Source organism: Panthera onca, chromosome B3 (assembly GCF_046562875.1).
Source record: "Panthera onca isolate mPanOnc1 chromosome B3, mPanOnc1 haplotype 2, whole genome shotgun sequence".
In the NCBI taxonomy this organism is placed as follows: Eukaryota; Metazoa; Chordata; class Mammalia; order Carnivora; family Felidae; genus Panthera; species Panthera onca.
In genome coordinates this window covers 65556016-65581084 of record NC_138344.1, presented here as the reverse complement: position 1 = coordinate 65581084, position 25069 = coordinate 65556016, and the positions used below count along the sequence as shown (strand labels likewise).

General features: G+C 41.0%; 1 protein-coding gene across 8 annotated transcripts in view; it reads right to left on the bottom strand.

The window, feature by feature from the left end:
- MEIS2 (Meis homeobox 2) overlaps nt 1-25069 on the bottom strand; it is a 209310-nt gene that overhangs the window by 130176 nt on the left and 54065 nt on the right. For all 8 annotated transcript variants that reach the window (XM_081795891.1, XM_078448462.1, XM_081795892.1 and 5 more), the window contains one exon: nt 13979-14124. In XM_081795891.1, the coding sequence (XP_081652017.1) occupies nt 13979-14124 (146 nt within the window). The remainder of the gene's footprint in view (nt 1-13978; nt 14125-25069) is intronic.

Below are 25069 nucleotides of genomic sequence, written 5' to 3'. Positions count from 1 at the left end.
AACATTTCATTTGCTCTTCTGTGTGTATATCCATATATATTTGCATTCACAAAAGAAGAATCACACGATAAACACTGCCTTATCTGTTTTATTTTACCTGATAATACACTGAGAGATTTTTTCCATACCTCAAAATATTTTTGAGAATATAATTTTTAATGATTACATAGTAGTCCATAATATTCCATTACGGTCTCCTATAGTTGGAAATATAGGTGGTTTTCAATGTTTTATTGTCACAAATAATATCTTCATACCTCATTTTGCATGATTTTGTATATGTTTCTTATTACTTCTTTATAATAAACTCCTAGAAACCGAATTACTGGATCAAAGGATAAGAACATGACTAGTAATGCATATTACAAGTTTAAATTCCAGAAAGGCTAAACAAATTTTTATTGTCATTATTAAGGCAGATAATTTCCTTCCACTCTGGACCGTGCTGGATATTGTTTTGGGGTTTTCTTAATTTGATAGAAAAAAGCCCGATATTATGTTGCTTATTTTTAAGTTGATTTGGTTACTAATTACCTTGAACATTTTTCAAATGCCTATTGGCCATCTGTATTTCTTCTTTTGTGAATGGACCTATTCATCTGTGCCTTCATTGTACTTTTTTCCTTATCGATTTGTACACTTTATTTATTAAGGAACTAATAATCCTTTGCCTGTTATATCATGCCACATATATATTTGCCTTTTAATGTCTGCTCTTTCCTTGACATTCAAAAGCTCTTAATTTTTATTTTTGTTTAATTAAACCTACCACCATTTTTCTTTAGAATTCCTTTGCTTTTATGCTCTGGAAGGATTTTACTAAGTTAAAAGAAAGAAAAATAGTTATATTTACTTCAAAGAACTCTTAAGTGCAGAACTTGTTTTGATGGAAACTACTGATTGTTTTTTTAAAAAACAGTTAAACCATTAACCAACAAAACATGTACCGACTTACTTTTTTTTCCTCAATTGATTTAAAGTGATGCCTTGAAAATTAATAACTATCTATTTGGATTGCTGTGTGTGCTCTTATATAATTGTTCAAATGATCGTTCTGCCTATTATGGTAGCTGGTACCCTATCACGCAGCTTTATAATCTATTTTAATAATAGTGCAAGACCTCCCTAATTTTTCTTTTCCAAAAATATCTTGACTTTTCTTAATTGTTTCATTATTCACATGAACTGCAGAATCATTTTTCAGACATGATCCAAAAAAAGAATAGCTCATCAGAATTCTGACTTACTAGCCAGCCATTCAAGAATTCGCTAAAACTCTCCTTCTCACTCAGATGTAGGTTTTTCCTGTCATCTGCTCTCCCCCTCCTCCCCCTCTGTGCCTGAGCTCTGCCTGTGGAAGGATGAAATGGTGCAGAGAGGGTCCATTCCGGCCTGGTCCTCTCGATCCAAGGCCTCACTGCTGCACCTTCCTAATTCACTCCTGATCACATTCTCCACATTTCCTTCTCATCCAGTTAGAGAAGCTCATCTCTGAATTCCCTCAGCTTTCTTCCTATTCTTTACAGAAGGTGTCTGTCTCCTACCTACCTTTCTACCTGTGTTTTGACTTCCACCCTCCCTGGCTTCCTCTTTTGGAACCTTGCATTATCTGTTGTCATTCTCTCCACCCCTCCACCCCTCCACCCTGGCTCCCTTCCCATTGCCAATGCAACACCTGATTCACCTACCACACCCCTGCGGCTAAGCCTGCCACTCCCACGGCTGTCCTCTGTCCTTCCTTTGTTCCCTTCCAACTTTGCCTGCTCCCTCCTCAGTTTGTAGAATTCAAAGGTAGACCATGACTTCCAAGTGCCAAATCTGAAGGCTTATTTTTAGTCACCACTGTCCTTGATCTTTCTGCAGAATCCACTTCCTCTACTTTGAAACTTTCTCGTTTCACATGATCTGATTATGCTCCTACTAATCTGATTTCTTTATCTCTGCTCATTGCTTTCTCTCTCCTTCCCTTTAAATGGAGTTTTCAAAAAGATTCTATCCACTAACCCCTTCTTTCTGTGCTCTTTTCCTTACTTATCTTTATCCAGTGCCAGAGTTCCAAGCATTGCTTCTGCAAAGATCAACCTCAACTCTTAAACCACAGGTTTCACCATTTCTAACTTCCACAGAGGCTCCCCACCTGGATATCTGGGCTGTGGGTCTAAACCTGGGGCCTCAATATACCTTTCCAAGCTTTCCCCACTATTCTTCCATATATATTCTATGCTTTAGCTAAACAGGAGTCTGTCTTAGGGGCTGTGGCATCCACGAATCTCTGGATGTAGAATCAAAAGTAGTCTGATTTACCATCCAGATTGAAACTATATTAGGGAAAAAAATAAAATAACCTCCGTAGTCTCTTCTTGAAAAGAGATAATTCTATGTCTCTCATAGGATTTAGAGATGCAAAGCTGCTCATCCCCACCAGCTTGGCCAGCATGAAAAGTGGCAGACTGGTGAACCGGTTAATTCTCAGGATGAAGAGTTTATGGACAAAGAACAAAGATGTCCAAATCCTCAAGGAGCTTGTTTCAAATCTGTAATCATACAAGTGGGAGTAAGTTCATTGTGAGGTTTCTTTGCTATCATTCACCCCATTCTTTCTCTCAAGTTTGAGTTTAGAAATTTAAAAAATTACTTTCACTCACAGTGCCATTATAACTGTTCCATTATAACAGTATGAATGGCCCATAAGGCTTTTGTCCTTTCCTTGTACACATCATGTTAACTGTAGCATTTGATTCCCATTCCAAACAGATTTAGGGCAACAGAAATAAGTACAATATTTTCCTTTGAAGAGTATTTCTACCCCTGCCCAAGTTCAGGTTTCATGGAGCTAAGACAGAGCAAATTAATTATTTCAGGGGACTATATGAAAACATTAATGAATATGCTTGCATAGTATTCTTCCCTTTTCAAAGGCCTATTTCTAACCTCAGCTAACTCTTAGAACAACAAGGTGAGAAAAGCACGCTCAGAAAATTGAATGACTTGCCCAGGATAACTCAGAGAGCAAAAGGCTGAGCTGAGAATAAGATGCAAATTGATCCTAACTCTGCTGCCTCTGGCGTGCATATGGGTGTGCGCGCGTTCTTCTGAACAGTAGGAATTTCTTCCTCCTTGCCCTGAAATGTTTGTCTTTTTGTAAAGCACAAAAAAATTCACAGATTGTCTCCACATCAAAGGTAGGGAAAGCACCAATTCTTTTATTAATTCCAAACGTTTCCACTATCTACCCCAATCAGGCCCAACTATAGATTGAGGAGGAGTAAAGCACCTCCTTTTTGCTTAACTAACTATGTACACATTTAAAATAAGTGGAGGGAGTGTGGCATTTGGGATAGACACTGACAAGAGACTCAAGCATGTAAAACCCAAATCACACTTTTCTTTAAACTTGCTCTGCAAAAATAAATAAGTAGATACTTTCAAACTGTTTTGAAACGATTCTCAGGCTGGTAACAGAGGTCATATTAAAAACTGATGGCTTTCACATGGTCATATTTGATTATCACCTGAGCAGTTCACCAACATAAAAGTCTCAGGATTAGGTGGTAAGAAGGGTCTTCATCAAAGTGCCATCGAGTAGTTGGGGGGATTTGCCGTACAGGTCTAAACTTACGGTTTGCTAGAAACTAATGAGAAATCCACAATCGACTAATAATGATCTCATATTGCCCATGCCCTCTTACCACTTTTTTTTTTTTTAATTCATTGTGAGAGAAGGTTTAAAACAAGGGTAACAACTCATGGGCTGCCTGCAGGTATCTTGAAACACTGAAATGGAACCTATAACTTTTCACCCTGGGGAAAAAAAAAGGCTGCTTTTATAGAGTTCCAACATGTCACCAAACCTACAGGGAATAATCCAGCATTCATCTCTTCTATTGATAAAACCTTTTTTCTTTTTGAAAGACTAGAGTAACACCGCCCCCAGTACACTTAGGTTATTTATTGTCAGCTTATGACACAGTCCCACCACGTGTCCAGGGTAAGAACTAAGCCATTTTACAACTGTAGTATGACTGGAGTCATGGGATTATCCTTTCCTAAATTATTAGTTATGGAGTTGCCAGATATTTCCAATTCAAAATTAATTCTGGAATAAATGTAAATGTAGGAGAATGATTCAAGAAGTAAATATATCTGGGGTGTCTGGGTGGCTCAGATGGTTAAGCATCTGACTCTGAATTTCAGCTCAGGTCATGATCTTGCAGTCATGAGATCATGCCCAGCGTAGGGCTGCATGCTGGTACTGGGCATGGAGCCTGCTTGAGATTCTCTCTCTCCCTCTCCTTTTGCCCTGCCCCTGTGCTCACACTGTCTTCCTCCCTCCCTCCCTCTCTCTCTCTCTCAAAAAAAAAAAAAAAAAAAAGGAAATATATCCTGATCTATATATCTATATCTATATATATAGATATATGTATATATATAGAGAGAGAGATATACAATACCACGAAAGCTGAGGTATTAAAATTAAGGGCAGCAACGAGATTTGGTGGATGAAGAGTGGCTCTTCATTACCTGGCTATGGTAAACAAATCATATATCTGTAAATTGAGAGGCTGGTGGTTGGAAGGGGACGGATTAGTGGCTCATGTTAATTTTCTATGATGCTCAGAGTAATGAGAGAATACTATTCTCTTCATTTCTTGTCATCTCAGAATCCCACAATAATAATCTCTTGAGTTGTAATTTTTTCTTTTTGTGGACAATCAAGTCAAATTCAACAAATATTCATGTTATCTAATATAACCAAGAAGTAAAACTATAGTTTAAGAAAAATTATCTGCCATTATATTGTGAGTTGACAACTTACCCACTATTAGATAAAAACAACTTAAATCAGTTCTGGCAGATTTGGGACTCGGCAGTTCAAAATATGAATAGCAAATGTAAAAGCATGAAAATGGCATTACTATTATGTTTTAAGAGGATAATACACCTTTAAAGGGTGCCAGTGATTATTCTGCATACTGTAAACAACGGCTGCCAATCAATTTAGAAAGTGGTGCGCAGCACATAAGTGTAATAAGGCAAATTCCACTCAAGCAACCTAATGTTTCCCACCCAAGTCACTACTTCTCAACAGGAACAGTAGGGCTACGTATCCCTTTTACACTTCATAACCTGTTCCAAATTGCAAAAACTGACTCCAGCACAGAGAAGGGAGGGCATTTTCAGGAGTCCTCTGAAGTCTGTGCAGCAGTGGTCTCTAAAATCAAAATTTTTTTTTTAAATTTTTTTTTTTAATGTTTATTTATTTTTGAGACAGAGAGAGACAGAGCATGAACAGGGGAGGGGCAGAGAGAGAGGGAGACACAGAATCGGAAGCAGGCTCCAGGCTCTGAGCCATCAGCCCAGAGCCCGACGCGGGGCTGGAACTCACGGACCGCGAGATCGTGACCTGAGCTGAAGTCGGACGCTTAACCGACTGAGCCACCCAGGTGCCCCTCTAAAATCAAAATTAATCCTGAACACGAAGGTCACTTTATGACCCTGTCCTGCAGCAAAGCTGAGGGATGGTGAGTGTGCTCATAACCCAGTCAACTTGGCCTTGAGTTCTAATAACTCCACCTCTCCACAGAATATACTGGTAAATGGTGGTGGTGGTGGTGGTGGTGGTCGTGTGGAATGAGGAAATGGAAATGTTCCCTATGATCTGAATGAATATTCACGGGTTTCACTAACAGCCTTTAATGGCACTCTATTCTTGGAGGTTTTAAATAGCTGAATATTCAGATATGCACATGCCTTCTATTTTCTTTTATTCAAAGGTCCTCAATTCTCCACCTCTTTGAATTCTGTAACGTATTTTTAAACAATTATACTTAGAGTGATATTTTATGAAATTGGGTGTTAAACTTTGAGCTAATAATTATTTTAGTGTCTTTTTGATGGTAATTTAATAAGCATTTCATTCTTCAATCTTCTCAGTCGCTCATTTTAAAAATGTGTCTGTCAGCTATTCGCTCATAATCTGGGACTTGATTTTCTTAATCTATCTCAGCTGAACTTTTTTTTTTTTTTAAATGGGATTGCTTGATATACTTTTGAAATATTTTGACCAGATGTTTGTTTGTGCATCGAGGAGACCACACACCTCATCCACTCCCACAAAAGCCCACTGCCACCACCACTGTACTGGGGACCTGACCTCCGAGTCACTCAGAATGTGGACAAGGACCGCTGAATCCCGGACACATCAGTCTTTACGTGCAGAATCCCTGAGAATCCAATTCCAAACACTAAAGTGGGGACTCCAAGTAAAAGGTTCTGACACAGCAACATGCAATTTTTTTTTTCCCTCAAGAGAGATAAAATAAATTTAGTTGCAATTTTATTTCTTCTAGAGGAGCTTCTAGGATTCAACACAACATTAAATTTTTGGCCTGTCTCTTTAATTTGAGAAATTGTACAAACGGCGACAGATGGCACACAGAATTGACTTATGTCCTCTATTCTTTACTGAAGAAGGGAGTGCATAGAAACTTTGATAAAGACAGAAGCTACAGTATGCAGGTCACTATTAAAATTATCTGGTGGCTCTTTGGACAGCTAGGATCAGAACATTCAGGCTTTCTTTTTTAGGCATTCGTTAAAACCAACCAACACTGTTGTAGGTTGACACTGGTGATCACAGCCCCGACGTTCAGTACCCTCCCTGTCCCAATAAGGACATGATGGATGTGCCATTAGCTTTGAACCTCGGCAACCTCTGAAATTACCACTCTTCCCACCCCCATCTCCCGCCCCCACCCCTCAAAATCATTATGAAATGGGAAGAACACTCAAGCTTACAGTTAATTGGAAACATTGCAAGGGAAGAGGAATGCTTAGGACAGCATGTCCATGGGAAAATAAATCACCCAGCATTGTTATTTAATGCATTGTGACATCATTTCCTGAAATTAAACAGAGATGACACCAATTCAGACGATCTCCAGTATAAGGTTCCATTCAAATAATTCACAGATGTTTTCTCCTGGCAAGCAGAAAAACAATGCAAAGGCTAAAACTAGGGGCAGCCTCACTCTGCTGCATGTTTGTGGGAAGCCCTCTCTGCTGGTGTTTTTCAGCTGTGTGTTCTGCATATGCATTTCCGCATAAGTATTTCCCAGCCCAACAGCCCCACTTGCATTCAGCGCTCATCTGTATCTCTGAATGTGAGAGAGGCCATCTCTCACTGCATAAGTAAGTCCAACATTTTATATTTGGTATTAATGTGGCCTATAGCAATTGCTATTAAGTAGCTCAATCTCAGAATCATAAAGGCTCGAATTTTCAAGGAGAAATAACTAATGTCCATGGAATACTGATTCAACTAACCATTCAAGGCCCTTCGAAAGGTATCTAATGATAGCGATGATCAGAGAGAGTCTCCATGGATGCCCTTGTGGAACGAACAAGGAGAGACACCAGGGTAGACATGAACGAGGATGGCAGCACCAGATCTCTCATCCTGGTTGATTTTAGGAGGTACTTACTACTAGAGGCCTTAGGCAGCTGGAAACCCAAGCACACAGTCAAAAAACCAAAATATCCAAAATCTGTGCAGCACATCACAGTTCCAAACTGACTATATCGTTTGAACCACACAGCAACCCAAACAGCTAAGTAGGACACATATTTACTGTTTTAGTTTTTAGGTAAGGAAATCGGTTCAGACGTTGACAAGCCTACCCAAGATTACAGAGCTCAAACCAAGTCTCCTCATTTCACATTCAGTGGCCCTTTAAAAAAAAAAAAAAAAAAAAAAAATATATATATATATATATATATATATATATATACACACACATACCATGCTGTCTCTTAGACAGCCTAGACTTTAACACTCTGAGGAAGCAGGAGACTCTAGATTCTGTTCACATACTGGACAGTGAAAGGGAGCATTTATACTATCAAAACCAGACCCCAGATAAGACATTCTGGATTGTTCCATAACCAGTTTCTTCTTCACCTCTATCGCACTCTATCCCAGAAGGCTCACCAGGATGTTCAGTTCATTAGTACCAGTACTCTCTGATGTTATCATTTAGCAGAACTGAGCAGTTGTCACATGTTTATATGGCTCTAGAAAGCATAATTTAGATGATGTTCTCTCCTGCTCCGGGACATTTGGGATCTGTTTGGCAAAACCTGATTTCCTCATCTCACACAGACCAGGAAAGTAAGTGGTAACTTTGGCTGCCCAGTTCCATTGGTCAAAGCCTCCTGCTAGCCATTCAGCTAGATTAAAATAAGAATTATATTACATATTTATTCTAAGAGCCAGGCATAGGGTTGAATGCTTTATATTCCCTTATTCAATCCCTGCAACAACCTTACTAAGTTGGTTCTAGAATTATCCCCATTCTACAGATATGGAAAACGAAGCTTAGAGAGGGTAACTGCTCAAGATCAAAAATCGACTGTGTTGCTGATTCCAGGCCCTGCGTTTTGTTTTGCTTTGCCCCTGAAAATGAATAACTGAGAGTCATGACACAGGCAGAATCATATGCCTGGAAAGCATATGAAAGGACATGTATTGTTTCCCTTCCATTAGAGTAGGACACATCTAACTTCCCCCAGACCCAGGCCCTGTGCTGCTAACTTTGACACTGGATCACCTCATTGAAAAAAAAAAAAAAAAAAAAAAAAAAAAAGGAGCCATCTAGGTCTACACATGATGAAGAGAACTAATTAAAAGGCAGAATAGTTTAAGTCAGCATCTCTCCTCCTGTCTCTCGTGTGCATGTATGTGTGGGTACAAGAAAAAATTCGAGATGACTAAGTTAACTGTCACATGGTCTTTATGAACTCACTGGAGAAGAGATACGTGTTCCTCTAATGTAACATGGAGCTGTATTTACTCATAACTTGGGTACACTGTCTCTGCAGGATGATAAACTTTAAAACTCATTTTTACTACCAGAGACATTTACAAAGTCCCACAGAACAATCTCTAATGGACGAGGAGCCAAATGACTGAACACGTGAAAGGCAGGTTTCATCACTCTCCCTCACCACCAGACATGGAGAGAGGAGTAAAGCATTTTGCCATGAACAAAGGGCACAGTTTTTAGACCCTGCAGTTTCAAGAAGGCTATGTGATATGACATCACTTTAAAGTAAATTTGCTTCTGATTCTGTACACATATCTTTGAAAGAAGTCCCACATCCCCTAAGTGTGAGCTTTAGCCCCGTGTTTTCAAATAAGAAAACCTTTAGTTAGAGACTGGTATGAGCAAGCAGTGTCTTTGTATAGGAGCACTTCCTGTTTTCATTCCGTGATCAAATATATTCTTTGCAGCACAACTAGAAAGCTCTCGAACGTGGCAAGTGGAGGTGCCTGAGAGCCTAATTGAGCACACTAAGGGCTTCTTGGCGTGGAGGAGTGTTTCATGGTTATGAATAAACCGTTAGCCCTGGTATTATTTCTTGCTGTTTTCTTTCTTTAACTATCTTTGAAGTCAAATAAAAACAGTTGTAATGGCAGGCTTACTTTTATGATACCATAATCTCCATGTGTTAGTGAAAGGAATATACTTCCCTAGGATTTCCCTAAGTTCTTTTGCCATTGGGTACTTTCCAGCAAAAGCACATACATTTCCAACAGATTCTTTCTTCAATCTTCACTAGATTTCTTAGTCTGAGAAGCCAAACAGAGCCATCAACCAATAGAGGAGGGGGGTAATAGTATACACAACATTTTCAGCAGGTGAATTGCTATATATATATACACATATATATATATGTGTATATATATATATAGCTAAATATATATATAGCTAAAAAATATATATATAGCTAAAATATATATATTTATATATATATTTAGTAACACAAATATATATGAGCTTACTTTTTTTAACATTATGATGAGTGTTTTGAAGGGGGTTTTTAAAAGACATTTTGGAAATTGGGAGTTAGAAACCAGAAATTAATTATTTAGACTCAGATTAAATTTAAATTCAAAGTGCTTAACTCCGAATATGGAAATTGCTCAATTCATCAAATAGTGTTTTTTTTTTTTTTAATGCCACTTTGGATTTAGTTTAAATATTTCCTTCAATATAATCAATGAGCCGCAAGTTTATTAGTTTTTTCCTTAAAGTCGGTGGTGCTCAGGAATTTGAGACTGTTTTAACTGTTACAGTTGTAGTGGAACTTGTTCTTCCAAGAAAACTGAAGGTTAATGATTTTTGTCATATTGAGACTAAGACTTAACAATTGCTACAGTTGGCCTTTGTTGAGGTGGGGTTCTTTTTTCTCTGGGCCTTTTGAGGTATTCAGAATAGGTGACAATAGCATGCAGTTGAGAACATATGTAGAGAGACCCCTGTGGCTTATTGGAAAAAGTTGCTCCGTGCTGGTTGGGTGTTTGGAAAAAAAAATACAACCAGAGTTCTTTTATGTTCTGCTAGTTAATGAATGCATGAATGTCAAAATGGGCCAATGGCCCATTCAGGGGGCAAAGCCTTAGCAGCCCCCTTCTTTAAGAACACATCCTGAGATGCAAAATACATTTGCTTAACAAATTAAAATAATGAGATAATTCAATTAGCTTCTTTTTAAAAAAAGAAAGAAAAAAGGGTACATCGGGGATTATTGTAATACAAGAACAGGTCATACCGCACAAAAGAGAACAAACCAGTTTGAAATAATGTTAAAGAGACTAATAATGGAGGAATGCACACTGAATCATGCACTTGTGAAGAAATTTACATGAAATAATAATTTAGACTACATCTATTTTCAGTGAGCTAGAGCCAACATTTCACTTTGAAAGTTGAAATTAATTAAATGACAGAAAAATATAGTGGGCATCTCTATTTCCAAGGACTTCCTCATGCCTGTTAGTGCATGTAAGAAAAGAAGTCTAAATTAACATGTCGCTAGTTAGGGGTCTCTATTCTTGGTTTCTGAGCTCGGAATTATAGCTGAGTAAATCTTTCAGCTCATTAAAGATTGGAAAGTAAAAGTTTTACAGGACCATCCTCATCAAAGTTACTGAACCTCTTCTCTGCAGTTGGGGTAAAATCTGGATGAAGAGGGAAAATTTGTTCAAAGAGAAAGCCGAGGAGAATTTCCTTATGATACAAGGAAGGTGCAGGAAAGGCAAGGGAGGGGAGCAGAGAGAACGACTGGGAGACAAAGCCATTGGGAGAAACTAATGAAAGGGGTATGTTGTGAAAGAAGGTCATGGGGAGGAGGGAGAAAAATAGAGCACTTCGCAGAGAGTAAAAAGAAAGGGGATGATCAGAGACTGGGACAGAACAGTGTTCTGGCTACGTGCTCCAGAGCTGAACCAAGAGCTGTGGGTGCAGGAATGGAGGCCGCAGTGTGGAGACCCTGCACTGTGTCCCTCTCGCTTGAAAACTGGGGACACGTAAGGTCCGGAGAACTTAATGGACTCACTGAGGTTCAGCTAGCATAGAGGAGAGCTCAACTCAAAATGCGGGTTTCCCGACTGCTTGGCTGAGGCTATTTGATTCTTTTCTCCCTGCTCCAAAGACAGACATTCGTTAAAATTTTCAGTTGGCTGGAGAGTTCTGCAGAAGGTCTTGAGTTCCTTAAACTATATGAAAGCACTCTCAGTGTGGGGACAAGGTCTTGTGGTCGGTCTGTAGCCCCCTGCACAGCCAAGCCACCAGGGGTGCCCAGCAATCCCTGGCCACCCACAATTTTTCACCAGTGGCCACACTGCATGGTGGGTTCAGTTCAGGACTGGGAGGTGGGAGGCAAGGTATCGACAGGACAAAGCAGGAGGTCCAGCAAGAGCTCTGGACACAGCGTTGGAGTTTCAAGGCACAGAATATAGGTGGTGAAAGAGAGAGTCGGCTTGAAGAGAAAGGTGCCAAATCTTCTCTACTGGGAAAGGCTGGGGGAGCAGGAAGTTTTAAAAACAAAGAGAACAGCACTTTGCTTCTCCATATTTCCTCCCCCTCTGACGCTGGGTATACTGATGGCAGAGGTTGTGTGAGATTTATATGCCACTGGTAGAGGGGACAATGATTTTAGCAAAGTCTTCATAGTGCTGTGGGAAAAGCACAGCGCAGGGGACAAGCAAGGTTGGGTTCTGGTGGCAGGCTGACCTTGAGTTAATCACTTCCCTCTCTGGGCCTCAGTTTCCTCACTGGTAAACAGAGCAGCTGAATTCTCGCAGGTTCTGCTGTTCTGTGGTGTTGACTTTGACTACTGAGGGGCTGCAAATAACATGGAGAGGCCTGCTTGTAAAGCAGTTGTTGAAATCTTTATTTTCAGCCAGGAGGGGCTGGGCATGAAGGAAGACGGAGGGAGGAAACCAAACAGGTGAGCTAGTGGGGAGCAAGCTGTTTGCCTGCCATCCATGTGCTCCTGCCCTGCCCTGCCTTTCTAACTTGCTACTCTAACCAAACAACCCTTCAGTTAAAAATGAGAAACCCCTCCCCTCACACTCACTCGACTTCCAAATTAAAAACATTTTACAGGTTAGTAAATCTCCAGCTGAGGTGATGTAGCAAAGAACAGCTGTGAAGTAATTTTGATAATGATGAGAATAATAGCCGCATGGCAAGGTTCAGGGCTTTGCTGTTGCAGCTTCAGTGCTCCTGAATAGATAAAAGTGATTAAATACTCCTGATTATCCCTGACCAATATGTAATGGATTTACAGCCCTTTCAATTAGTCAGTATTTGCTTAGGACTCATTATTTTGTCTTTGGTTAAGTAATCAGCCCAGAGACTGCATGTTCTGTCTAATTCCTCTGAGCCGAGTCAGTGCAGGGCCCTGACCTTTGAAATGGCCATGGCTGCAAGGCAAGAATAACCACTACCACGGCAGCCTCGTTGGTTCTCCCCTCTAATCCTGACACCACGGGCCAGATCGATACACCTTAGTTTGCTACTAATGTCCTTACATCAAAATGGCCGATTTAGGAATGTGAATTTATCTCTCCCCCCTCCCTGCCGCCACTCCACCCCTTGCCCTTTGTAGCCCAGCTGGAAGAGCAGATCAGCAGTCACCACCATAAATAAAAGTGGAACCTTGTCCTGGACCCATGACACTGTAACTAATGTCATTCAGCATGGCAACACACAAGTTAGAGAATCAAAGAAGACCTTCGGTTTTCAATGCGCTACTCTATATTTAAGCATTTACCTAAATAGAATGGCCTGAAAACAATATCATAGCAAGACACTGCCTCTGACGTCTTTACCACTTTCCCAGAATCTCCAAACGAACAGTAAAACGGGAGTGCCTAGTTCCCTTGTAAAAATACATCGTGATTTTTTTTGTCATGAGAGTCTTAGAGTCAATAGTGCACAGGGACACGTAAAACCCACTGCAGACAGGAGGACAGAGATAAACTGTTACTTTAAAAACGTTGCATGGTTGATCTCTTCCCAGAAGTGAATAGGGTTAGCTTCTAAGAAAAGGGGCTTGAAGAGCTGAAAAAGAATCTTTAATCTCCACCTTACACACAAAGGCTCTGGAGCACCTATAGCCCTTCTGTGTTTGTCACATAAACACGTGTCATGTTTGCAAGCTGCTCCAGTGATTACATTTGCACCTGATACCATGAGCTTGGACATGCATGTGGCAAGATGCTTTTTTTTTTTTTTGCCTCCTAGAGGAGATGGTTTTCGTTAAGACTGTAATCAGCGGTGCGCATGGGTTTGTGAGCTCCTCACAGCCATTTCCCTTGTCTGCAGTTGCTGTATCTGAAGCTGCCCTCACACCTTGTAGCATAAGTAACAAGTTTGCTTACATATACTGTCGAGGGCCCTAGACCACATTGAATAAGGTCTGTGCCTGGCTTAGGAAAACCAAAATCTCCTCCTTTCTAGAGGCTGTTCTTTGGATAGTGAAGGCTGACAAAATCTTAGCTGCTGTGTTCGTCATTAGATTTCAAGAAAGGGAAAATAGGCACCTGATTTTTAAAAAATCTGTTATCAACCTGTAAAGTTTGCTAGGAGAAGGCAAAGCAAGCAAAAATGCTTTCATCTTGACTTACTGTGAGATGCTGGAACAGCCATGCTCTCATGATATTTGTTGCTACTTTGGGGAAAATGCCTCTTTTCTTCTGACGTTTTTTGTCCTTGTCTGGATCATCATCGTCACCTGTGCCAGGTGAGGCTACACTGTTGTCTAAACCATCCCCTGGTAGAAAAAAAAGAAAAAGAAGAAAAAACACATTAGAGGCAACACAGAAAGGGTGCCAACAACAATGTGCAGCTGATGATGAGCTCAGCTCAGCTTGTTGAAAGAAATCCATTAAGCGGGTATATTCTCTTTCATTAAAGTATAATTGGAGACACAAATATGTAAAAGACAAAATTAAACCAGGCCTCTTCAAATGTTAATTTTGTGTGTCTCACACTCACCCATATCATTAATTCAATTATAATTGTGCGCTTGACACAGTGCAGTAGCTCTTTGTCAATTATGGAATCCAATGTGGGAAAACCGCCATCAGAAAACCCATTCGGTGAAAATCCACTCCCATGCCCATAGTGAACACATACTGTAGGGTAATCAAGTTAAATGTTCTGTAGTCTATATATTCCAGGCTGCCTGCATAGGTGACAGTAACTGTGTCACTGTTCATTGCACATAACACACTGCCTGCTCAGCCCCTCCTAGAACTGTCACCTCCTAAGCACGCACATTCACACACTCCTCAGATGACCCTGCATTCGGCATTTGCATGACATGAAAACTTTTAGCTCTCTGCACCACTGATCATGATCATTATCATTTACACACACACACACACACACACACACACATATGAAGGTAGGGTGCTCACTTAATCAGAAGTTTCTATCAACATCTTTCTCTTCTGTGCTTTTCTCCGGCATTAATTGTGCATTAGCAAAAATCATTTACTTTTAACAGTCATAGTTATTTTTTCTTGCCCTCCAGCAAAAATGCCTTGAAAGCCTGCCTGGAGGGCATCTAAATTATGTATCTGAAAAACTCTTCTGGCAAGGCATTGCAGGACCCCTACTTTCTTAAAATTCATACGAGCACGTCTTCCTGTTTTTGGGAAGGCATCAATCAAGAGCAGCAATATATGCCATATCCCTACATTAATATTTGAACTAATAACTTTAAAAAAAGGAAAGAAACAAGATCCGACTTGTGGCATAATCAAATGCAAAATAAATGAAGAATACGGGGACAGCGCTGGGGCTTTATAGATGGCTGTGTTTTCCTTGCACATCATTAGCCTGGAGCCACACGAAAGAGGAAAACAGAGAAGTGGAGAGTTTATGCTCCCTGCTGGTGTTTAAGAAGCTGGGGTCCTGGAAGGACATCTGGGAATTGCACTGAGATGGGGGTTTTTGTAATTTAAGAATAGACATTCATTAGCAGTAAATGCCATAAATCCCATGCTAAGTAAAAACCTTGTCCAAGAAAGCCTAAAACAATAAACTCTGTGCTCAATGTAGCCTGAGCTAGACGTTCCGCAGCTTCCCGGGGAATGTTATAGATCCACCAACTCATTCCCAGACCCGTTCCTTCCTCTTGGACTGGGCCACACCAGCACGTCCTGCCCACCGGGCCCCTCCCCTTCTAACTTCTGGGTCTGCTCCGTGGGCTCCCCTGTACCTGTTCTTTTCCTTCCTCACCAAAAAAAAAAAAAACAAAAACAAAAAAAACACCCTTCAACCTTCTTTGACCAGAAAAGCAGAAAAGCCACAGCAAAGAGCTGGCAGATTAATTTTATTGACATTTCCATTTTCACTGCAATGTGATACCCTCCATCACATGGAAGAGATGACCCTCACTATTTACAGACTGACAGGCCACTTCATTACAACCACCCTGCCCCAAGGCAAAGCAGCTCCCTTCCATCTGCCCAAACACTAGAGCATGACCCCGAAGTTGCTGTTCTCTTTTTCTTTGCCGTCTGTTATGATAAAAAAAAAAAAAAAGAGTCAAAGGGACCCCAAATAGTCAAAGAACTAATCAGAGTACAAGGAAACAAAAGGCATTTGACTTTTGAATACTGAAAAATGGAATCTAGTCTTCACCTACATCTGTCTTCATCTGCACACCCGTGTATACTAGGGGTCGCTTGCACAAGGAGACACACACACACACACACACACACACACACACACAAGCTTGAGCAGGGACACGCGTACACGCTTTCCACCATGCCAAGGAACTGCTGCAAGGCAAATTCTCACCCACACTAATGGCTTCTGACTGCTCCTTGGCAACCCTAGCATTTTAACCTGGGTGGATGTGCTCTCCAAAATACAGACGCTGGAGCGATCTCATCAGCTGTTCATGTGACACAGATGGAGAGTGGCTATTAGGAGCCAGGCAGTGGGCCTTGGGGATCTGAGGTGCTGTTCTGTAGCCCGAGGCAATTTTGAAAAGCAGTACCCGGAGATGAGGAAAAAAAAACCCACACTGCAAGTCCAAGTTTGAAGTCAGTCAGTCTGTCTGTCTACCTACTGTGGATAAAGATATCTTTGTCTCTCAATGTAAAAATCTATGTGGGCTATCTGGATGTACACTGTGGATAATGTATGTATGGAATGGCTCTTCCTTCAATGTCTTCCAAATATAAAAACACACACTGTAAACAATGCCTGTGTGTATATATTTCTTCCTAAGCACATATGGTTTCTGTGTATATGTTTAAGCTGAAATTGTCAGGATTTTGTTAAAATCTCATTTAGCTTTTTTTGATAGATTTTTGAATATACTTATTTTAAAAGGTTAATGGCTTAATTGAAGGAAGTTCAACCAAAAAAAAAGGAAGAAAGAAAGAAAGAAAGGCATTTGTCTTTTTAACCCAATCAATGACCTTAAAAATGAGAGACGGAATTTCCACAGTGCATTTTCTCCTGTTTAAAAGCAAAGAGGGCTGGTAACACCTTCAAACTATCTAGCTAAAGAAAAAAAATATATAGCTAGATTGAGCATTCTTTGATGACTGACTGAAACTGGGAAAAGGCAGGAGCATCACATGAATTTTAATATAAAGCAGTCCATTTTATGTATTGTAAAATATTTGAAATTGGATCCAGTGTAACAAATAATTGTAAAGAAAAATGTGTCTGTTTTTATAACAAGTAGGTACTAGACATTAGATTTTTTAAATTAGTATTAGTGTTGGGGGTGCCTGGGTGGCTCAGTTGGTTAAGTGTCTGACTTTGGCTCAGGTCATGATCTCGCGGTTCCTGGGTTCAAATCCCGTGTCGGGCTCTGTGCTGACAGCTCGGAGCTCAGAGCGTGAAGCCTGCTTCAGATTCTGTGTCTCCCTCTCTCTCTGCCCCTCCCCTGCTCATGGTCTGTCTCTCTCTGTCTCTCAATAATAAATAAACATTTTAAAAATAAATAAATAAAAATAATATCAGTGTCTATACTTCCTTAAAGAGCAGAATTTCCCTCTCCAAAAAACACAATAAATACCATTTTTTTTTTTGCTCCAACGGACTGTGAACCAACTCCAGTGCGGAGGAATAAGAGCATAAAGAAACAGTTCGAAAGAAAACTGTGTGATCTGCAACCTAAAATAAAATTGTGCAGATGATGCCCGAGTTAGTAACTCTTAAAGTCAACATCGTTTTCTTGTTTTAAGGCTGTGTGTAAGATAGTTGGTAATCCTTGGCACCTGTGCCACATGAGTTTCTGTGCCGAAAAGGCTATATACACCAGCACAGATGTGTGAGCCAAAGGAGGTATATGAGGTGATAGCGTCCATCTCAGCATCTGAAGTTAAGATTCAAAAGTGTGGAATCCTGAGGGCAGGAACTGTTTTTTGTTTATCTTTTTATCCTCAGAGCACACCTCCGTGTCTGACCTGGAGCAGGAACCCAGTGATTGTCTGTTGGGTGAGTGAACAGCTGAACTCACACATGAGCTTATTCGAGGACCCTCTCCTCTTTCTGACAATCCCAAACTGGGGCAAGTGCGCTCATTATAGTGCCTAAGGGGCTGGGTTGCCTGTGTGCACACAGCCACTTCTAACATGCCAGGAATGGTGCTTCTTAAAAGAACTCCGGGTGCATTGGGGCCTTTTTGAGGGGCTGAACCACCAGCCATCCCACTAGCATTGCCACCTCTGATTGTGAAAAACCACAGCAAAAAATAATGTAATTCTTCTTCTAAAAGGTTGCTAATACCTTCTCTAAGGGCACAGTCTAAATTGGGGGCAAAGATACTCAAAAAGTGGTGCATTACTTCAATGTATTGTGGGTGACCATGGAAAGAAATATTTAAGGCCTATAGACAGACAACTCTGAAGTGGATTAAACCATCAGGGGAGATTGTTAAAAACACAGATCTCTAGGCCTTATCCTATATTTATAGAATCAAAATATCCCAGGGCAGGGACAAGGAATTTATATTTTTAACAAGCTCCTTGGGTTTGTTTATACAACCAGCCTAGCATTGGTTCTCAAACTGGCTTTTGGAAGCCACTGAACTAGATGACCTTCTAATTTGAAAGAAAATGCAACCTAAAGGACAGGTAGGTAGTCACAAGTCTATTGTACTCCCATACATGGGGTCAGTGGGCATGGGGAGCAACTACAGTGTGGCCCAGGCCTTACTCACTACGGAAGAGTCACTATGTTCTCTATCACATCTACTGGCCAACAGAATGTAGCCCCATCCTGACCTTCTGGTGATGAGAGATAAAAAGGAAGAAAAAGCTCTAGAACACTGGCTCTCAGAATATGGACCGGCAGCTTTAGCACTGGCAAAGAAATGGTGAGAAATGCGCATCCCTGGACCCTCCCAGACCTACTGAATTTGAGTCGCCGGGGTGGGGACTAATGATCTGAATGTTACCAAGTGTTCCAAGTGATTTTAATGACCACCCAAGTTTAGGAAGCGCTGCTGAAGAACACATTGAAGACCCCCTAAACCTGCTACCCTTGGCGGTTGCTGTCTGAAGGCCTGACTCTAATCCCTGGGTCTTCTTCCTGTTTTAAGACTCTGAGGTATTTTGAGAGCATCTGTGGCTGGATTTACACCCAGGCTCTGGAGGAAATCACACATACTTTCCACAGCTGAGCACACTGTGCTCAGAACAGGGCACTGCTCTGGAAAGCAGCCCCAATCTACACCTACCTAAAGACCAATACTGAGACAGTTTATTAGTTGTAGGAAGCTAAATCCTGGGATATCCATGGTAATGGGTATCCAGGTATAGGCAAAATCCATATCCATAGCTGTGTATCCAGTGAATCCTCAGATGATTCTAAAGCAGAAATTCCCAATACATACAACTGTAGGTCATAAAAACTATGCAGGCAAAAGGACATCACTTCCTTTCATTGGCACATTGTCTTACTCCATTTAGCCAAAAATCTATCTATATTTTAGGCATCCATTTCTTGGCTTGGAATAAAGCAATGATATCAACAGTGATGATGTGCCATGACGAGTCTGATATCACCAGGATGTGGCCCTCTTGCCCTATCAGAACTACAATGCAGCAACCAAGAAGGTCCATCGTCTTGTACATTTCTACCTACTCCACTCCTCTCCATAAACAAAACAAAAACAAAACAAAACACAGACTTTTGCCAGTGAGAAAAATGAGGCCAGGAGTTTAGGTGGTGGCTCAAGATTCCACAGCTATGTGTGGTCTAGAATGAACTAGAATCCAGGTAACTTCAAGTCCAGTGTTATGGCCACTGATATTCTCACATTAATATTGTAAGTTATCTTTCACTTTTTAAAGCATTACTTCATTTGAACCCTGTTATCAGTGACAGATCTAAGCAAGGTTTCATCCCACAGGTAAAATTCTAAGTGCAGAGAAGAGATTAGATATAGGGCCCAGGAGTTGGGACTGAGCTAGAGTTGGTCTGGGCTAGTCCAGGTTCAAAGAGAAATGTACAAACTTTTCTCCCAAAAGGAAGCCAGTGCCTGAAGGGCTTTGGATATACTCAGTACAGCAACAGACTTTGGGACTCAGGATTTCTCCAAACAGGTTTCTTGTCATCCGAGTGGAGACACCAGACTGACCTTCAGGGCTTAGAGATGGCTACAAATATTTGAGAACTGACTGTCCACACAGTAAGGATCTCAGGAGCTCTGTGCAGTGCTATTAAACACTTCACAGAACTGTGATTAAGACAATATAGCCCCCTGCCTCAAAGTCACTTTTTTAAAGCTAGAATAAGGTTGCTACGACATTTGCTGTACTGTCAATTAACAAACATCTAAAACTGACCTCTGAATCTTGTATCAGGACAAGTAAATACGCATGTTGGTTGGTAGCATTTGGAGCTCTTTTGAGTAAGTTGGTGATGCATTATTTAATTCTCCCTCCACCAAGTTTTAGACCAGGTTTCATAGTTAAATACATTCACACAAAATATATACTGTAAAAAAGAAAGACATCTCATCTGAAAGAACATGGCTTCACACCCCCTATTTTGCTAAACAGAAATGCACTATATTCATTATCATTTTCATTGTGTGCAATGGAAATCCACTAATTTCATACACACACACACACACACACACACACCCTTTCTAAACAATCTATTTCCAGGAATTAGGTATATTCATGAATACATAGATATTTATGCATGTGATCATAAACCTATATGTATATAAACTGTGTTGTATCTTTTTCAAATAAATCACCAATTTGTACACAAGTGTCCAAAAATATTTATAGATGAACTGCATACTTTTGCCTGTAATGATACACGTGTGCGTGCATGCACGCACACACACAAATTTACAGAGTTCTTAAGATGGTGTTATTTAATGTTAAATAGAGTGGTCTCTTTTCTACCCATTTCTCTATCTCTAGAATACAGGCCCCTCTTCTTTATCAATACGGCTGTCGCGTTCATTATCTTCATTATCACAAGTCCCTCTCATTGGGCACTTGCAGTGTTCCAATCCTCATGTAATTTTCACAGCAAATGAATGAAATAACTATTACCAATTCCATTTTACAGATAAGAGAACATAGATTCAGAGAAATTAAGTGACTTGTCAAAGGTCACATAGTTAGCATGTGGCCCAGCGTGCTAGTCCTCCAAAGCCCACACTCCCGTCTTCTATCCTCTCCCTCAACCTGCTCAGAGGACCAGAGAATGAAAAGGGAATCTTGCTTCTGGATAAGCACTCACTGCCCCAGAAACAAACTCCAAGGGCAAGGCCTTGTATATGTAACACTGATGTTCCAAGGGGACAGTGGGTGACAGCACATTTAAAATATAAATGGGGACACTGGGTGGCTCAGTCAGTTAGGCGTCTGACTTTGGCTCAGGTCATGAACTCATGGTCTGTGAGTTCGAGCCCCCTAGTGGGGCTCTGTGCTGACAGCCTGGTTGTGTGTCTCCCTCTCTCCCTGCCCCGCCCCTGCTCATACTCTTATCTCTCAAAAATGAATGTTAAAAAAAATTAAAAGTAAACATGAACCACCAAACAAGCAGATGCATATTTTACCCAAACAGGTATAGCCATTATCTATAGATAGGATGGTTATTGATCCCTGTGGATGTAAATGTCAAATTAATTATAACTTTGAAATAGAAGCATCTGTGGAATTTCAAAGACTTCTCTGAGCCAAGGGATCATTCAAGATTCCACGCCTTCAGTCCTTTCCCCTTGGCTTGGATTGTCCTTTCTCTTCATTTTTACTCCCCCTCCTTCCCAGTCTTGCCAAGGCAAACTCCTAGTCAGCCTCCACAACCCAATGAAAAAGGAACCTCTTTTGCAAAGCTTTCTCCAGTTCCCAAGACAGAGTTAGTACACTATGCTTTCTACTTCGTCAACGGTTTGTTCTTGCCTGTTATATACACTTTGTCTTTTGCAATTTATCTTTTTACTCATTTCTCTGTCCTCCTTGACTGTGAACTTTCCCAGGGCAGGGGCTGTGTCATTTCTGATGCCCAAGCCCCGACACGGGGTAAACACTCAAATGTTACTGGAACGGACACATGGGTAGCAAGATCCTTGAGACATCTTATAAGGACCCGATGAGAATGTAACCTTTGAGGAAACTATCCATGAAGGAGATCCCTTGGCTCTGGTAACTTGTTCTAGGAGCCACCATGCCTTGGGCTCCATCGTTCCCTGTGAGCACTGGCTATCATGGTATCGTGCCCAGTGTTTTACTGTTTGCATACGTGTGTGGTCCTCCTCAGAGATGCTCCTTACATGTCTGAGACATGCGTCAGCTACTATTTATGAAAACTCCATCTCACACTTGCCCTGTTCCAAACGGGAAGAGGGAGTGCTGGGAGATAGCGGGCTGTGCACTGCCCGGGCTATTCAGATTATTCAGAACGTTACCGCTAAAGATGAAGTATTAGGTAGCTGTGGAATGTGTTCACTTTGTGAACCCATTCCCTATTGTCATTTCTTTATTTTTTTTCAATATAATACTTTGGATTATATAATACTTTTTTTCAATATAATACTTCTATTTTTTCAATATAATACTTTGGAAACAGGATTAAAATATTCGGAGAGGCACAAAGTTATTTTCTTTTGGGGACTACCTTCCAGGAGTTTAATTTAGGACATCCCACTGAGAAACCTGCATCAGGGTTTCAAATGAGAAGAAGAAGAAGAGGAAGAAGAAGAAGAAGAAGAAGAAGAAGAAGAAGAAAGGGAAGGAGGAGGAGAAGGAGGAGGAGGAAGAAAAGCTGCCTTTGCCTAGTTCTGTTTTCGATGAAAGCCCTGCAAACCTCGCTTTCCAAGAACCATCCACAAAGTCAATCTTTTCGCACATGCCATTTACCTTTTTTCACGTCAGATCAGGTTGGGGGAAGGGAAAGCTGAAGACCCAGAAATGTGGGGAGGGTAAGGGGCCAGAGGTGGGGTGAGGGGCCAGCAGTGAGACCTGCTAATTACTGATCTCTTTTACTCTCCTGCTGTGCTTAACTGTCTGGACACGTTAAAGTGAAATTTTTCTGTGATTTTTCAAGTGACTAGTTCATGGCCCACTAGCATGGAGGGAAGCAGAAGAGATGAAATGCTTTCGTTTACATGCAACATTTACTAACTGTGTGGGTTTCCGACATTAAAGAGAGGACAGTGACCCAGGCCACCTTTTTCACACTCAAAAGAGCACTGAAAAAACAAGTCTTCATCGGCTTACCTCAGGCTTCCCTGGTCCTGAACACCCTCCCCCCGGGGTTGGAGCAGAAAGGGGAAAACAGAGGGGATTTTATGCTCCTTTCTCTTCAACTTTTCAGGCGGTATAAGCAGCATTTAGCAAATTCAGCCCCAAATGGCTCCAAATGCTCAGAGCTGCAGGGGCTCCTTCTTTGTTATCCTCCCTCTATTTACACAGGATTTATGCAGGCTCTCCACTGAAGAGACCTAAAGCACTTCCATTCTCACCGGCTCTCCCCCGCTTGTGGCCCCGGCGGCGGCTTCACCCAGGCCTGCCCCGGGGGATTTCTGTACCCTGGAGAAGGCCACAAACTGCTCCCTAACTGGGTGATCCGGAGCCGACCGACCGGGTGGTGGGGGCAGCTGCAGTGCGGGGGCCTGTGAACAGGAGCTCACCTTCCAGCAGAGGACCGAAAACCCAGCCAAGGCTGTGCAAACGCTTGTCCAGAGACAAACAACATGCACTTTAAAATATGCATCTATACGATATAATGCAAAGTGGTGGGTGAAAAAAAAAATTCAGACTGCAGCTTGGATGAAAACCACTTCACCCACTGGTTGGAAAAATAAAGTGTAAAAACAGACAGATGGACACATATGTAAATGTGGCTGTGTTTTAGGCTTTAGCTGGCAACGTGAGTGTCGTAGTATAGTTTTGCACGCCTGTATTTTCCATATCATGTTGAATCCTGTTAACTGTTGAACAGAAACATCCTCATACTGGTCCTTGACCAAATCAGTCCCCTCAATTTACCCGTCAGGAGCCATAAAATGGCTTTGTTTATTGACTGGAACCCTCTAATCCTTGAGAGAGCATAAGTGAAAGAAAGCTTCCAATAGTCTTTGCCTATGCTTCACTTAAGTTGGTTCCCCTCGTTCGAAATATGTAACTTCACTTGAAATTTTTTGAAATGTTTCAAGAAAGGACATTTATTCTCCTAACTTTCCACAGAATTCTCTAAAGGATATTGACTGAACCCGGTAAGAAAGTATATTCCTTTGCCATTATAATTCAGCAGATTGCTTAATCTCTGCGGCAGAGCATACACGAATGTACTTTTTACTCAGTTACCGGACAAGCACATATAAAAATACAGAGTAGGTTCTGAAGTTATTCACAGTACATCGTAATAAAGCTCTTCTGGGCACTCTAATGATTCATTTTTAGTGATCTCTCCAATGCCCTTTCCCACAGTGAACACTCAGATTTTATTAAGGTGGAAAGCAGGGACAAATGTCCACTCGAGTCCCAGCTCTCAAATTTGAGTCTCCTTGCACTACACTACCTACAGCTAAAGCTTTTCTAATGTTCTGTTCACCTCCCTGGAGTGGTGTTTCAGCTAACAGAGTCCACAATCTTTCAGCCCTGAACACACAAGGCTGCCATCTTCAAGTCATCCTGGGAATGTGCCAGATACCATCATCTCCCTCCTGCCGTACAAAGAACCAGAAAGAGAGACCAAGAGAAGACCAAGCTGATCATGTTACCAAGAGCCCAGAATGCGCCTCTCAGAAGGTTAATCTTTGAACCAGTAAATGTTATAATTAGGAGCCTTGAAGTCGGGCTGAGGCTGGCCATTGAAAGAGAGACCCTAAAAGAGAAAGTATGAACGGAACACATTTCTTTCACCTAACGGTTGACACAAAGGTCATGATTTTTATGGGAAATGGCACAAAAATGAGTTGTTATGATATATGAGTCCCTTTCCCACATCTCCTACAAAAGAAAAAGGGTGTCTGGGGAGAGATGTCTTCCCAATTTCACTTAGCTATGTTTCAGTACAAATTGTGAAAATTATGCAAATAGCTATTTTGGCACCTTTGCTAGAGGAAAACATTATTAAATTATGCTCTAAGTATTTTGTCTGCGTTAGTAATTACTCTCATGTAACTGTAAATATAAATAGCTGTTATTCTGTTTAAATTTTTAATCATGCAAAATATTGTCACACAAAATGTCCTTCTGTTGCAGTCTAAGTGG